The 12,382-nt window shown below is 62.7% G+C and overlaps 3 protein-coding genes across 4 annotated transcripts in view; 2 read left to right on the top strand and 1 right to left on the bottom strand.

The window, feature by feature from the left end:
- LOC309602969 (exportin-7-like) overlaps positions 1-3,620 on the top strand; it is a 35,529-nt gene extending 31,909 nt beyond the window's left edge. Inside the window, exons 26-28 of the mRNA XM_082337156.1 lie at positions 1,379-1,477; positions 1,818-1,945; positions 2,097-3,620. Of these exons, the coding sequence (XP_082193282.1) occupies positions 1,379-1,477; positions 1,818-1,945; positions 2,097-2,190 (321 nt within the window). The 3' untranslated portion in view covers positions 2,191-3,620. The remainder of the gene's footprint in view (positions 1-1,378; positions 1,478-1,817; positions 1,946-2,096) is intronic.
- Positions 3,621-3,913: 293 nt separating this feature from the next.
- Positions 3,914-6,066, bottom strand: LOC309602314 (protein PBDC1-like). Of its 2 annotated transcripts, XM_082335804.1 has the most exons (6): positions 6,029-6,066; positions 5,875-5,940; positions 4,694-4,753; positions 4,474-4,614; positions 4,278-4,389; positions 3,914-4,130 (listed from the first exon to the last, which is right to left on the bottom strand). In XM_082335804.1, the coding sequence occupies exons 1-6, from the start codon at positions 6,044-6,046 to the stop codon at positions 4,015-4,017; spliced, it is 513 nt and encodes a 170-aa protein (XP_082191930.1). In that variant the 5' UTR covers positions 6,047-6,066; the 3' UTR covers positions 3,914-4,014. The 2 variants fall into 2 exon arrangements, with proteins under 2 accessions (XP_082191930.1, XP_082191931.1); XM_082335805.1 differs by lacking the exon at positions 4,694-4,753.
- A 2,317-nt stretch (positions 6,067-8,383) lies between these two features.
- Positions 8,384-9,927, top strand: LOC309602443 (nucleoplasmin-like; the record flags this gene model as incomplete). Its single annotated transcript, XM_082336012.1, has 8 exons — positions 8,384-8,447; positions 8,571-8,656; positions 8,758-8,877; positions 8,953-9,046; positions 9,117-9,247; positions 9,495-9,523; positions 9,637-9,673; positions 9,883-9,927. The coding sequence occupies 8 exons, from the start codon at positions 8,384-8,386 to the stop codon at positions 9,925-9,927; spliced, it is 606 nt and encodes a 201-aa protein (XP_082192138.1).
- Positions 9,928-12,382: the final 2,455 nt, after the last annotated feature.

Here is a 12,382-nt window from a genome sequence, read left to right as displayed (position 1 = left end):
CAATTCAGTGGTACGTGTGCACTCACAGCAGAGCAGGCGCCGTGGGGTCCCCATGCTTAGCAAGGCTCTGCGTAGACTTCAGCGTACGGGAACGATCTCTCTGCTGCGGCCACTCGTGTTTGGACCACGTGAAAGCTGGGTTTGCAGCCTGTTGGAGCACGTGCTGCCTTGGCGCCGCTCGTGCCTGCCTTCAGAACGGCCTCTGCAGGGCGAATTTGATAATCGAATTTTTTTACATGCTGGTAGCACATCTGCTATCTGTCTCCTGCCTCCATCCGCAACACCTCTGATGGACAGGGAGCTTGCTGGGATTTGTTTTCTCTGCGTGTGCAGCAGCAGAGGATCAATAGTGAGCCGAGACATTTTCCTTGCGTAGGTCAGGCTTAGCTCAGCATATACCTACACGTACCGTGTCGTTTAGGTACCCCTGTGTCACTTAATGACAGATGATCCTGCTCACAGAGGTTTTGGTGCTCCAGAGGGCCCGGTGTTGGGATCTGGATATCCGTATCTTAGAGCAAAACACTTTTATGTGCCTCTTGCTGGGCCGTACTGCTTTGAACAGCGGTGCTCAGCGTGTTCCTGATGGCGTTATCCAACCTCGCCCGCTGGTGCGTGTCAGGATGACTCCCACATGAAAGCAGGCAATATTGTTCCACCCTTGCCGATAGATCAAATGCAAAGAAAAGCAGGCTTTTTTTTTTGCACTAGAAGCTGTGTTTTCTGAGGATAAAAAGAGAAACTGCATCTTCCAAACCAGCTAGGTTAGCTACTGGCTTCAGCCTAAGGAGGCTGCGGAAGGGAATGCAGACACCCCCAGTGTGGACTGGAGGAAGCTAATGTGTGACAGTCTTCCCGTGTGCCTTGGGGCAGGATGGAGTGTGTCAGGAGTAAATCATAAATCATTTAGGTTGGAAAAGACCCTTAAGATCATCAAGTCCAACCGTTAACCCAGCACTGCCAAGCCCACCACCAAACCCTGTCCCTAAGCACCGCATCTCCCCGGCTTTTAAATACCTCCAGGGATGGGGACTCAGCCCCTGCCCTGGGCAGCCTGTGCCAATGCTTAACAATCATATCGGTGAAGAAATTTTCCCTAATATCCAATCTAAACCTCCCTTGGCACAACTTGAGGCCATCTCCTCATATTCTAATAGCTTTCAGCACCTCCTCCATGTGCCTCCAGTGAAATTCCTCGCCAATTCATGGGGGCTCCAGGTCCTCCCCTTGTCCCACGATGCTGAAAGCTCTGTAGCGTTGAGTCCCCAACCCTGGAAGTATCAAAGGCGAATCGTTGCTCCTGAGCCAGCACGGTGCCATGGTGAGGAGAGAGGCGGGATGGAAGGGCTGGTTTTAAACCTCACTCGTCCTCTTCCAGATGCTGTCAACAGTGCTGAATATCATCATCTTCGAGGACTGCAGGAACCAGTGGTCAATGTCTCGGCCTCTGCTCGGCTTGATATTGCTCAATGAAAAGGTAAACATCCCACCCTCCCGTTGCAGCTGGAGGAGCTGTCTGGGCTTGGATGATGCCGGAGCCTTCGGGCTGAAGGGAGCAGAACGGAGTCAGAGCGGGCGGTTGGGAAGTCGGGACTCGGAGAGATTGTGTGTCGAGGGAAGAGTGTCCAGCCCTGCCCTGCGGCAGCCTTGGCGCTAAGGAATCCTATTCGCTTTCATTCCTAAGGGCACTAGAAGTCACCCAAAGAGTTGTAACGCGTTTCTTCCCTCTTCCCAAGAGCCTGTTACGCGTGCGCTGTCTCAAAGCCAGCGTGGCTATTCATCTGAAAATGAACCCATCCTTCTCTTGTCTCCCCCAGTATTTCTCTGACTTGAGGAACAGTATAGTGAACAGCCAGCCTCCGGAGAAACAGCAGGCCATGCACCTCTGCTTTGAGAACCTCATGGAAGGCATCGAACGCAACCTCCTAACCAAGAACAGGGACAGGTCAGTACGGGCCAGGGACCCCTGTGTGGGGCTGAGCCCACGGCCGAATGCAGGAGCACGGCCTAGAGAGTCCGTGGCCCTCGCGGAGAGCAAAACACGGGAGGAAGGGGCACCCTCCTGCTCTTAACGCGCTGCTCCGCCTTTTCCTTAGGTTTACGCAAAACCTGTCGGCGTTCAGGCGAGAGGTGAACGACTCCATGAAGAACTCCACCTACGGCGTGAACAGCAACGACATGATGAGCTGACGTCTCCCAACTCCACCTGTACAGAGCAGCATCTCTTTGGCCTGGCCCAGAGGGGTTACCGTTTCCGATGGAAAGAAAAGAGGGCGTTTCTAATCCCTGCTCTTCCCCAGGGCTGGATTGCGGCGCTCGCTTTGGGCCGTACTCCACGTCCCGAGGGAGGAGGGAACAGGAGGGGTTGTTGAGCTCACCGGGGCAGGGTGCTTCTGTTTCCGTGGGAGGGGGTGGAAGGGCATAAGCCAGGTGCAAGAATCCAGCGTCTCCCTACCCGAATGTCTGCGTGGAACGCCAGCGCTCTGCTGCAGCCTGCCTTGTATAAACATGTACATTTTTTCATAACATTTTGAACAAGGTTTATATTGACTCAGTTTAAAAAAAAAAAAAAAAAAAAAAAGTGTGATTGAAATTTTTACAGAGTCCTGGTGCACCGGTGCTGGCGTGAGGGTTGTGTATGCGAGTGAGGAAAGCGTGTCCTGCAGGCCTGAAGCTTTACTGGGCGAGGGGTGGGTGTGTGAAAGTGCAGAGATATATTTAGTGACAAGTGTAGAGAGAAGCAAAAAAAAAAAAAAAAAAGAAAAAAAAAATTCAACAACAACAACAACAAAAAAGGCATTGTAAAATTCCAAATGTATATTTTTTCTTATTAAGCCCCTTGAAATCGCAACTCCCTGTTACCGTCTTGCCCTTGTTATTAGGAACTCTAAGCCATGCCGCGTGATTTTTCATTCGTGCTTGCTCGTGGGTGTCTCTCCTATCCCCCGGTGTAGCAGTAGGCGCTGTCCCCTCGTCAACCCGCTCCTCGCAGGGCCCCTCGCCTCCCTCCGGACCCACGCCGTGCACCCTCCTCGCTCTGCCTTCTCCTTTGCTTTTCGTTTTTTGGGGTTTTCTTTTTCTCCCCCTCCACATTTCAGTCGAGCGGGAAGCACGCGGGGGATGCTCGGGCTGCGGGCGAGCTCGCCGCGGCAAGCGCGGCCGGCCCCTGCGGCAGCACGCGCAGCAGCGCGGGGCCGCTGCAGCCACCCTGCCGCCTCGGAGGGTTCTTAATAACAAGGTTTGCCTAGCATGAAGTATTTAACACCCCCTTTAAAATCTTTAAAATGATTCTATCTTTTTTCGAAGTCACCATAATAAATGTTTTGGATATAAAATTTGACTTACGGAGGAAAGCTGATGGGGGAGGGAACCTGTTTGCCTTGTACTTTTTCCACTATTGTTGCTGCTAGTCGTGTGCATCCTCTTGCTCAGCTCTACCCACAGACACTCGGGCCTTAGGGCTTCAGTTTCTCTTCCCAGACACCACGTTACTCTTTAATTTTCTTTTTTTTTTTTTTTTTTTTTTTTTGTTTCCTTTCCTCTGGCGATTGTGTGTTGGGTCCTTTTTCGCGTGAGCAGATTGCTGGTTGACTTGTAAGGGTGTTTGCTGCATACAGTGTAAGCATTGTGACTGCAAATAAAACTTCAATGGTTTCTACTGAGCCGTGTCTGCCTGGGCATCGCCTGCGCCCCGAGCTCTCCCCTGCCTGCTGGGGGCCGAGTTTTCCACACGAAACGGGTTTAAAAAAAAAAGTGTATTTAATTTGTCGGGGTAGATCGTACTCTGGCACGGGGGCCCCGAGCGGCGCAGGCAGAGTAGCCAAAATCAAGGTGGCTTCCGCAATTTAGCGGTTTTGGTCTGTTCTAGGGCACAACCCTTTCAACACCTGCAGCACAAGGAATGATTCATTTTAAAACATTTATTTACAGTCTGAATTCAGAGAAGGGGCAGGGCCCTTTCTGCCCCTCTTTCTGCCCCTCCTCGGCTCGGCACTGGGTGAACTGGTCCCATCCTCACCCCGACGCCGCCTCCTCTGCCGCCGCCGGCTCCCTGGCACTGCTGTAGACGACGCTGTTACAGCCCTCTCTGTTCCGAGCGATTTCGATGGCGAAAAATTGGATTCTGGTGGCTAAAAGAAGGGAGAGGAAAAACGTAAAGAGCATAATCCGTGGGTGCAGCCTTCCCATAGCCTCCTGCACCCGTTTCTAGCGGGGAGGGTGCTGGCTCCAGCCTGCACCGCGGCTCTCCGAGCCGTGCCGCGCCGGCCCTCGCTCACCGAAGATGGTGTTCTCCTCGGTGTAGTCTTCCCGGCAGTCCAAGCGGAGCAGGGTGCCGTAGTTGAAATCCTCCACCACCCCCTCGAACCGTAGGCAGAACGGGCGCCATTTCTGGGGAGAGAAGCGTCGGCATTCCCGGAGCCCGGGGAAAGGGGGGGGAAAATCTGTGTCTGTGTGTCCCTGCTCCCTACCCACCTCCTTGGCAGCCTCCGATTTGAGGTCTTCTGGATCGAGCACGTCGATTTTAAGATCCCTGAAGGTTTTCCTGAACTCGCTGTAGATCTGGTCATCGACTTTGGTGAGGTTCAGAAACTTGGGGTCGACGGAGGAGATAAGCTACACCAGAAAATTAAAGAATTAACCGTGCCCCCCCCTCCACGAGCCCCACCACCACCGTGACCCCCCCAGGGCTTACGTTGAAGTAGACCTGGGCGTGCTGGTGCGCCTTCATGGCCCAGGCCAGCTCCACGCGGGGCTGCGGAGGCAGGAGCGGGGTCAGGCAGGGCTGTGCCTCCCGGGGAGGGGGGTCTTCTCCTCCCCGTGGCGGGGGGAAGGGAGTGGGGGCAAGGGGAATGGGGGGGGGGCAAGGGGAATGGGGGGGAGCAAAGCGGGGACAGGTTGTGGGTGATGGTGGGGGGGGGTCTGTGGGCAGACAGACCCCCGGCACAGCCGCGGTGGGGGGTTCATGGGTGATGCTGTGGACCTGCAAACCCCAAAGCAGCCCCTAATCTGTCCGGGACCCCCCTGGTGCTGGGTCCCCCCTCTGCAGGCTGACACCCCCTCGGTGCTGGGGACCCCCCAGGACTGGGATGCCTCTCCTGGGGTTGAGACCCCCCACCGGTGTAGGGAACCCCCTTGGGCTACAACCCTCTCCCTGGGCTGGGACCACCCTCCCAGGACGGGGATCTCCCAGGACTGGGACCCCCCCTGGGCCTGAGACCCTCCTGGACTGGGAGCCCCCCAGGATTCGGACCCCCTCCGGGGCTGGGACATCCCCCTCCCTGGGGCTGAGACCCCCCCAGGACTGGGACCCTCCTGCACTGGGATCCCCCCAGGACTGGGACCCCCCCTGGGCTGGGAACCCCAAAGGCTGGGACCCCCCCGGGCTGGGAACCCCTCCCCGGGGCTGGGAACCCCCAGGACTGGGACACCCCCTCCCCTGGGGCTGGGATCCCCCCAGGACTGGGACCCCCCCTGGGCTGGAAACCCCAAAGGCTGGGACCCCCCCTGGGCTGGGAACCCCTCCCCGGGGCTGAGACCCCCCCAGCACTGGGACACCCCCTCCCCTGGGGCTGGGAACCCCCCAGGACTGGAACCCTGCTGGGCTGGGACCCCCCCAGGACAGGGACCCTCCTGGACGGGGATACCCCCGGGGCTGGGACCCCCTCCCCGGGACTGGGACCCCCAGGCTGGGACCCCCAGGCTGGGACCCTCTCCCGGGACAGGGACCCCCCCAGGACTAGGACACCCCCTCCCCTGGGGCTGGGAACCCCCCCAGGACTGGCACCCTGCTGGGCTGGGACCCCCCAAGGCTGGGACCCTCCTGGACCGGGACCCCCTCCCCGGGACCGGGACCCCCCCCGTCCCCATACTCACATCGTTGCCGAAGGCCTCGGCCGGCAGCGACAAGGCGTGAGCGGCCGCGGCGGCCTCGCCGGGTCCCTGCGCGGGGAGAAGCTGCTGAGGGACCGGCGGGACGGCCCCGGCCCCGGCCCCGAGCCCCCCGCCCCGCCGGGCCCCCCGGCCCCACCAGCCCCGCCGCCGCCATCGCCACCGCCGGCGCTGCCGGAAGAGGCGGCGCGGCCCCGCCCAGGCGCGCATGCGCCGGGGGAGACGGGGGGGGCACGGGGGGGACACGGGGGGGGGCACGGGGGGGGACACGGGGTTGGGGACGGGGGGGACACGGGGAACACACGGGGAACACACGGGGGGATACGAGGGACACGGGGGGGGCACGGGGGGAGACACGGGGGGGACACGGGGGGATACGAGGGACACTGGGGGGACACGGGGGGGGACACGAGGGACACTTGGGGGGGGCACGGAGGGAGACACGGGGGGACACTGGGGGGACACTGGGGGACAGGGGGAGATGGGGGGACACCGGGGGGACGGGGGGGACACGAGGGACACGGGGAGGGACGGGGGGGACACGAGGGACACTGCAGTGGCATGGGGGGACACTGGGGATGCACGGGGGGGACACGGAGGGAGACACGGGGGACACAGGGGGACGGGGAGAGGCAGGGCAGGGTGACACATGGCACGGAGAGGGGGTGTGTGGGACGGCAGGGGGGCCCGTGGCACGGCAAGGTGGCCCGTGGCACATGGCAGAAGTGACAGGGCATGGGGACCCACGGCGTACTGATGGGGCACATGGGCAAGGTGAGCGGTGGCACACCAAGGTGGCACCCAGCAGGGCACGGTCACCCGTGGCATGCCAGGGTGGCACATGGCAGGGCACAGTGACCCATGGCACATGGCAGGGCACGGTGACCCATGGCAGGCCAAGGTGGCACCCAGCAGGGCATGGCGACCCGTGGCAGACCAAGGTGGCAGCTAGCAGGGTACGGTGACCCATGGCACGCCAGGGTGCCACATGGCAGGACACAGCCATGGCAGGCCAAGGTGGCACACAGCAGGGCACGGTGACCCATGGCATGCCAAGATGGCACCTAGCAGGGTATGGTGACCCATGGCACGCCAGGGTGGCACACAGCAGGGCATGGTGACCCATGGCATGCCAAGATGGCACCTAGCAGGGTATGGTGACCCATGGCACGCCAGGGTGGCACACAGCAGGGCATGGTGACCCATGGCATGCCAAGATGGCACCTAGCAGGGTATGGTGACCTATGGCACGCCAAGGTGGCACACAGCAGGGCACGGTGACCCATGGCACGCCAAGATGGCACCTAGCAGGGTATGGTGCCCCATGGCACACCAGGGTGGCACATGGCAGGACACGGTGCCCCATGGCACACCAGGGTGGCACACAGCAGGGCACGGTGACCCATGGCATGCCAAGGTGGCACACAGTAGGGCACAGTGATCCGTGGCACACCAAGATGGCACCTAGCAGGGTATGGTGACCCATGACAGACCAAGGTGGCACCTGGCAGGACACGGTGCCCCATGGTGGCACCCAGCAGGACACGGTGTCCCATGGCACACCAGGGTGGCACACAGCAGGGCACGGTGACCCGTGGCAGACCAAGGTGTCACACGGCAGGTCCTGGTGACCCACGGCACGCCAAGGTGGCACACGGCAGGTCCTGGTGACCCACGGCACGCCAAGGTGGCACACGGCAGGGCACGGTGACCCGTGGCAGCCCACGCAGCACCCGGCAGGACCCCAGCGCTGCAGCCGGCTGGGTCCCTGCTCTCGCCGAGCCCCTCGGCACCGCGGAGCTGCCGTGCACCCGGCGGGGCGCGCAGCGGGGCCGGGGGCTGGCGCTGCAGACCCCCGAGGGGGGCTGTGCCCGCAGCAACCCCTTCCCAGAGGGCCGGGGCAGCGGGGGGACACGGGGCCCCCCTCACCACCCCCCCACTGCAGGCTGGGACTCAGTGGGGACACTCGGGGTACGAGGCCGACGCTTCTCCTGCTGCAGCTTTTGGGGTGGCGGCCCCCCCTGCCCCACACCGGGGTGCTATGGGACCAGGGGACACCCACCGCCCGGGTGGGATGGAGGGGCTCCTCTGCTCATCAGGTGCAACGCAGGGCAGGGCTCCGGGCCGTGGCTCACACACACCTGGGGGCTTTAATTGCCCCTCAAGGGCTGCTGCTGTTTAAGAAGGGTGGGGGTGCTGACTGGGTGGGTGCTTGGGTGGGGTCCCCTCTGCCTTTATAAGCCGCTGGGGCAGTGGGTGCTCTGGTGTGTTTGGAGGTTGGTTTTGGGCTGGTAATTGAGTGTCGGAGGGTGAGTTTTTTTGCTAATGCTACGTCACTTCTGGGGATGAGGCGTTAGGGAGCGCAAGGGGTGACCTGCCCCGGTGGTCCCCGGGCCTCTGGCTGCAGCTGGTGTGGGGCTGGGGGGCCCTGCAGCCTGGGGGGGCCCTGCAGAGTGACACCGTGTGCTCCCCCAGGCTGAGGGATCCCGGAGCCATGTCCCTTACGGACAGCGTTGACATCGACAGCAAATCTGAGAAGCCTGTGTCCCTGATCTGGGGTAAGGCATGGGGTCCCCCCAGCAGCATCCCTGGGGGGCTGGAGGCTGCACTGGGCTGTTCCCCCCCCCCCCCCCCCCCCCCCAGCATGGAGCAGCCCCGCTCTGACACCCTCCCATCCGCAGGGTGCGAGCTGAGCAGCGAGCGGGACTCCTACACCTTCCAGGTGCCGGAGGAGTGGCAGTGCGAGCAGCAGCTGGCTCTGCGGACGGTAGGGTGGTCCCAGTCTCCCCCAAACCCCTGGGGGTCCCGGGCGAGGGGTGCCCAGATGCCACGGGTGTCATGGGGCGATGCACTTCTCGCTCCCTAAAGATCTGCCTGGGGGAGATGGCGCGGGATGAGTTCCACGTGGTGGAGATTGTGCCAGCCGAGGAGGGCGATGCTCGCGCCCCGGTGCCCCTGGCCACGCTGAAGCCCTCCGTGCTACCCATGGTGAGTGCCCAGGGCAGGGGCTGCCCCGGGGAGGGGGCTGCCACCGCTGGGTGCTGCCACCCTCCTCTCTCCCAGGCCACCCTGGTGGGAGTGGAGCTGACGCCTCCGGTCACCTTCCACCTGAGAGCTGGCTCCGGCCCCGTCTACATCAGCGGGCAGCACGTCTCCAGTAAGTCCTAGGCTACCGCCGCCCCCTGACCCCTCCCTGGGAGCGGGGGCTCAGCCGGCCTCTCCCGCAGTGATGCCCAACCTGTCCTGGGATGAGGAGGAAGAAGAGGAAGAGGAGGATGCCGAGGAAGAGGAGCCAGCAGAGGAGGTCTTGGAGAAGCCCCCCAAGGGCCAAGCTGCCAAGAAGGGCAGCACTGCCAAGGTGAGCACCCCCTTGGCTGGGGACGTGGTGTGCGGGGGGGGTCCCTGTGCCACAGCGGGGGCCCAGCCTCCTCTGCTGGGAGCTTTCCCGTGCCCTGATCCCAGGGGTGGGCTGCTCCCTGCTCCCACCCAGCCCCAAAGCCCCCTCTGTAATGGGGGTGAGCCATGATCTTCATCCGTAGCAAGTCCTCATCCCGCCTGCGTGTGCCTGGCCCTGCTGTCTACATCTTCCTCTCTCTCCCCCCTAGAAGAGGAGGCTGGAGAAGGAGGATGAGCTGTGAGTATGATGGAGGGAAACGTATCCACCAGCCCTGCCATGGAGCAGGGGGTCTCCCATGCTGTTGGGACCCCACACCCCTAATCCCAGCCTGCCCCTTCTCTCCCAAGCAGGAACAACGTCTCCCCTGAGGATCCTCTTCCCAGCAAGGTAGGAGCCGGCTGGGGTGTCCCTCTATCTCCTGCTTACCCGTGGCAGCCAGGGATGTGGGTTAATGCTCATAGATCAGGACTGGGAGCTCTTGGGGAGGGAAAGGGGCTGATGTGTGATGCTAATCGGCTGATGGACTCAAAAATGGGGGAGAAACGCAGGGCCAGGCTGGGGGCTCTCCGTGCTCAGCCATGGCCCCGTCCCCGCAGGGGCGAGGAGCCGGCCGGGGTAAGAAGGCAGCGGCGAAGAAGTAGCAGGAGCCACGGTGGAGCCCGGCCAGGTACGGGGCAGCGGGATGGGGTAGCTGGGTGCGAGGGTCCCCGTGGGGCTGGGAGGGGGCCCATGCCTGCCCCCCATCTCCTGACTGAGCGGGGCTGGGGAGGGCCTGGCCCCAAAGCAGGGTCAGCCCAGGATGCCCGTGCGTAAGACCCTTTCCCTTTCCCTTCCAGGTGCAGAAGAGCCTGGAAAGTTGCTGGTTTGGTGTTGTCCTTCCCCAATAAAGGCTATTTTGCACTCCTGGCTCTCCGTGCTGGGGATGGTGGGGTTGGGGCTGGGGGGGAGGCATGGGAGCATCCTCCATCCCGGCGAGGGGATGCTTCTGCCTCCTCCCACGGCTGCGAGGAGCCTTGTGCCCGCTGCCCTGGCTCTGGTGTGCTGCCTACCTTGGCAGCATCCTTCCCCTCGGAATGGGGGGGCCGGTGGCAGCCCCCCTCCCCGCCATCCTACGCAGGGTAACGAGTGTTGCTTGTGAATAGGAGACAAAGGGGGATTACCGAGCAGCAGGGAGATGATTATAACCCATTGACCTGGCCTTGGTCTGGAGGCAGCAGGTATTTGTGGAGGGTCCGGAGCCCCTCGGGAGCGTGCGGGGGACTGCTGTGTCTCAGATTGGCTCCGAGAGGGGAGCCGAGCCTGCCACAAAGGCAGGCTTTAGTCTGCTCCAGGTGTGGGGCAGGAGGGCTGAGCCCCTGGGGGATGCCAGGGCTGGGGGGGGGGACCTGGGGCCAGGTCAGGCCCCGTCTGCAGGGAGCAGGGTGCCCCATTTGGGATGCAAGGATGGGGAGGGGGGGGTCAGGGGCTGCCCTCCCAGGGCTCTTCCCTGCGAGGGCCACACGCAGAAGGCTTTGACAGGCAGCCCTGTCCCTTCAGCCTTTCCTCGCCCCGCAGGGGCTGCTTGCACAAGCCAGCCCCCCCACCGCTGCGTTGACGGCTCCCCAGGACCCTCTGCCCCAAACTGGGGGGGGACAGGGCTGGGAGTGATGACGGCTCCATGGCCATCAATCATCCCCTGTGGCTGGAGGGGCTGAGGCACAGCCCTGCCCTGCGGCCCCTGAGGGGTGCTGAGCCTCAGGGAGGGGATGGGGGGGTGTTTGCATGTCCCCACTGGGGTGGAAGGGGACCCCCTGAGCGGGAGATGCCATGCTTGTGGTTATTGGGGGCTGCAGATTGTGTTTTGGGTTGAATTCCTGGCCCAGGAGGTGAGAAGGCATCAGGGGAGGTCTAATTTGGGTCGTTAGCACTGAATCAGGTCCCCCACCCTCCCGCAGATGGGGGTGCGGGTACCCTGCTGCTCTCCATCACGCCTTTCCTATGGGGCCCCTTGCACTGATGGGGAAACTGAGGCACAAGCACGGAGGCAAGTGGCTTCTGTACCAAACCCCTCATCCTGTGTGCTGTCCCCTCCGGCACACCCCACAGGGGTGTTTCACCCCCCGGGGCATTACCCCAGCTCCCTACCAGGCTGTTTATAAGGTACTTAGCACCTTCCCGGCCCAGCAAACGGAGCATGGAGGGATGCACAGCCTCCTGACGGGGCGGCGATAGCTGATGGGGCTGGGAGTGGGAAGGGGGGAGCTGCAACAGGGCCCCCAGAGCCCCCCCAACACTAAACCAGCTGGTTAAAAACCGCTGCGGTGCTTTTTGCTGTGTGATGGAGAGACTGGGGCTGTGCCTGGCGCCTTGGTGAAAGGAGGGTGCCAAAAAGCATCCTCTGTGCCAACGCATCCCTCCCGGAGGCCTGGCACTGGTCTCCCAGCAGCGGGGGGCTTTTCCCACCCTGGTACCATCGCTGTGCCCCCCAGCATCACCCCCATCTCCCCTGCCCTGGCATCCTCCCCTCCACTGGGCGAGGTGGGGGGCTCGGTGATGGGGACACCCCGAGCGGCTGAGCCCCCTCCCCGCCTCCCCCATCCCCTCCTCCTGCCCCGGCCCCCGCTACCTCTGATCCTCCTTCCCTCCACAGAGCCGACTGCCTCCCGGGAGAGGTTCGGCCCCTCTTCACGCAGGCTCTCCCCACCTTTAAAGGCTGCCACTTTGTGCATCGCCCACCCGCCTCCCATCACCGGGCCGGGACCGGGAGGGTGCTGCCGGCTCGATGGAGTGGGGGGCTACGGGTGCTGCCCTTGACGGTGCCCTGCCCGCGGCCGCCTTTCCCGCTAGCTGCTGCCGGAGGGAGATGCAAACCGAGGACTAGCCCAAGGACGAGAGGCTGATGGGGTGGGGACGCAGGGGACAGGATGGATCTGGATGCCCCCAAAGTGTAGGACGCGCAGCCCCCAGGGCCGGAGGAGGAGGAGAGGACCCGACCCCGGCTGCCTCCCCCATGCTCCGTCGTCGCTGCTGCTCCGGAGACGTTGGCATCGCACGTGGGCTCACCGGCGCGGCGGCAGCCTGGGTTTCACCCGGTTTTTCCCTCGTCCGCCCCGAGCG

This window comes from Platalea leucorodia, assembly GCF_965183815.1.
Source record: "Platalea leucorodia genome assembly, chromosome: Z".
Taxonomy (NCBI): Eukaryota; Metazoa; Chordata; class Aves; order Pelecaniformes; family Threskiornithidae; genus Platalea; species Platalea leucorodia.
The sequence above is the reverse complement of the archived record's forward strand: the minus strand, read 5'-3'. Positions and strand labels throughout refer to the sequence as shown.